Here is a 1144-nt window from a genome sequence, read left to right on the forward strand (position 1 = left end):
TACTGGACAACAATCTTGAACTAATTTAAATCGGAAAATGAACTCATAAAATGATTATCTACTATCCAGATATTTCACAGGTGGTTAGCTAATCTTATAAAGCTAACATTAACTTAACTTTAACAACATTAACTTTTTTAAAACAGATGATAGAGTTGCAAGCATGCAAGTGAAATGTATGATTCTCTTTTATATTATCAGTGGCAAACGTAGCTGAAAGTAATATATCACATAATTCTTGATAATAATCAACTATTGTTTACGCTATTACAAAATTACCATCTGATAATGCTGAATCATCTTTAGTGGGTAGAACAGGCAGCTTTTCTGAATCAGACCGCTTTGATGGGTTGGGCTGCCAAACATGACAAACTTTACTTAGTAAATTAAACAGAGTCTATATACTTCACAACTTGAAGATTGATTATAGATGTTGTTCATTTACCTTGTTGGAATTTGATCTCAACAAGAAGCAAATCTTTGCCTTGGTGTCTCGCTTCGGGTCTTCAAGCTTTAGAGAGATTTGAGCTATATTAGTAGCTGCTTTTTTGATAACCTTGCAAGCGTAATCGATAGCATGATAGCTATACTCATTCCAATTGATAGTAATTATCCGATTATTTAAATCAGCATTCGGACAATCTAAACCGTCTTCCTTAAATTTAGCTTCGTAATCACCATTTTCTAGAATAGTATTTTCAAGTCCAGTCGTAACTAAACGTATCCTAATAACTTCCTGATGAAAATCTGACAAGATAGCAGTTTCATCTTCATCTTTTTTAGCTAAGATTAATTTCATATGGACAGTATCATCACTTGTGTCTATTTCGGATAGGAAAGCTAACGTTTTAATTCGTTGCTGCCAAGATGGAAAGATATACTTGTAGGCTGAATAAAAGGAAGGTTTGACGCTGGAAATGACGGCATAGTCAGAGAAATGGCTTACCGCAAAAGTAAGGCAATAATATCCATTTTTATCGCGGCTATATTCATACTCTACATCTTGCTGTTCCCACTTCTCACATCCGTAGCTTCGACAAATGATCTTTATTGGGATATTAAAGTTGTTGTTTTTCTTAAGTGANACTATCTGGTTGATATATGGAACGGGGACTTGAAGTAAAGCTTTCCTTGTGCTATTAGG

General features: G+C 34.1%; 1 protein-coding gene across 1 annotated transcript in view; it reads right to left on the reverse strand.

The window, feature by feature from the left end:
- The window catches only part of TRIADDRAFT_59498 (uncharacterized protein), a gene marked incomplete at both ends in the record, with an annotated part of 1732 nt that extends 933 nt beyond the window's left edge, over positions 1–799 (reverse strand). Inside the window, one exon of the mRNA XM_002115574.1 lies at positions 446–799. Within this exon, the coding sequence (XP_002115610.1) occupies positions 446–799 (354 nt within the window). The remainder of the gene's footprint in view (positions 1–445) is intronic.
- Between the last annotated feature and the right edge of the window lie 345 nt (positions 800–1144).

The sequence above is a fragment of the Trichoplax adhaerens genome, genomic scaffold, assembly GCF_000150275.1.
Source record: "Trichoplax adhaerens TRIADscaffold_11 genomic scaffold, whole genome shotgun sequence".
Taxonomy (NCBI): Eukaryota; Metazoa; Placozoa; class Uniplacotomia; order Trichoplacea; family Trichoplacidae; genus Trichoplax; species Trichoplax adhaerens.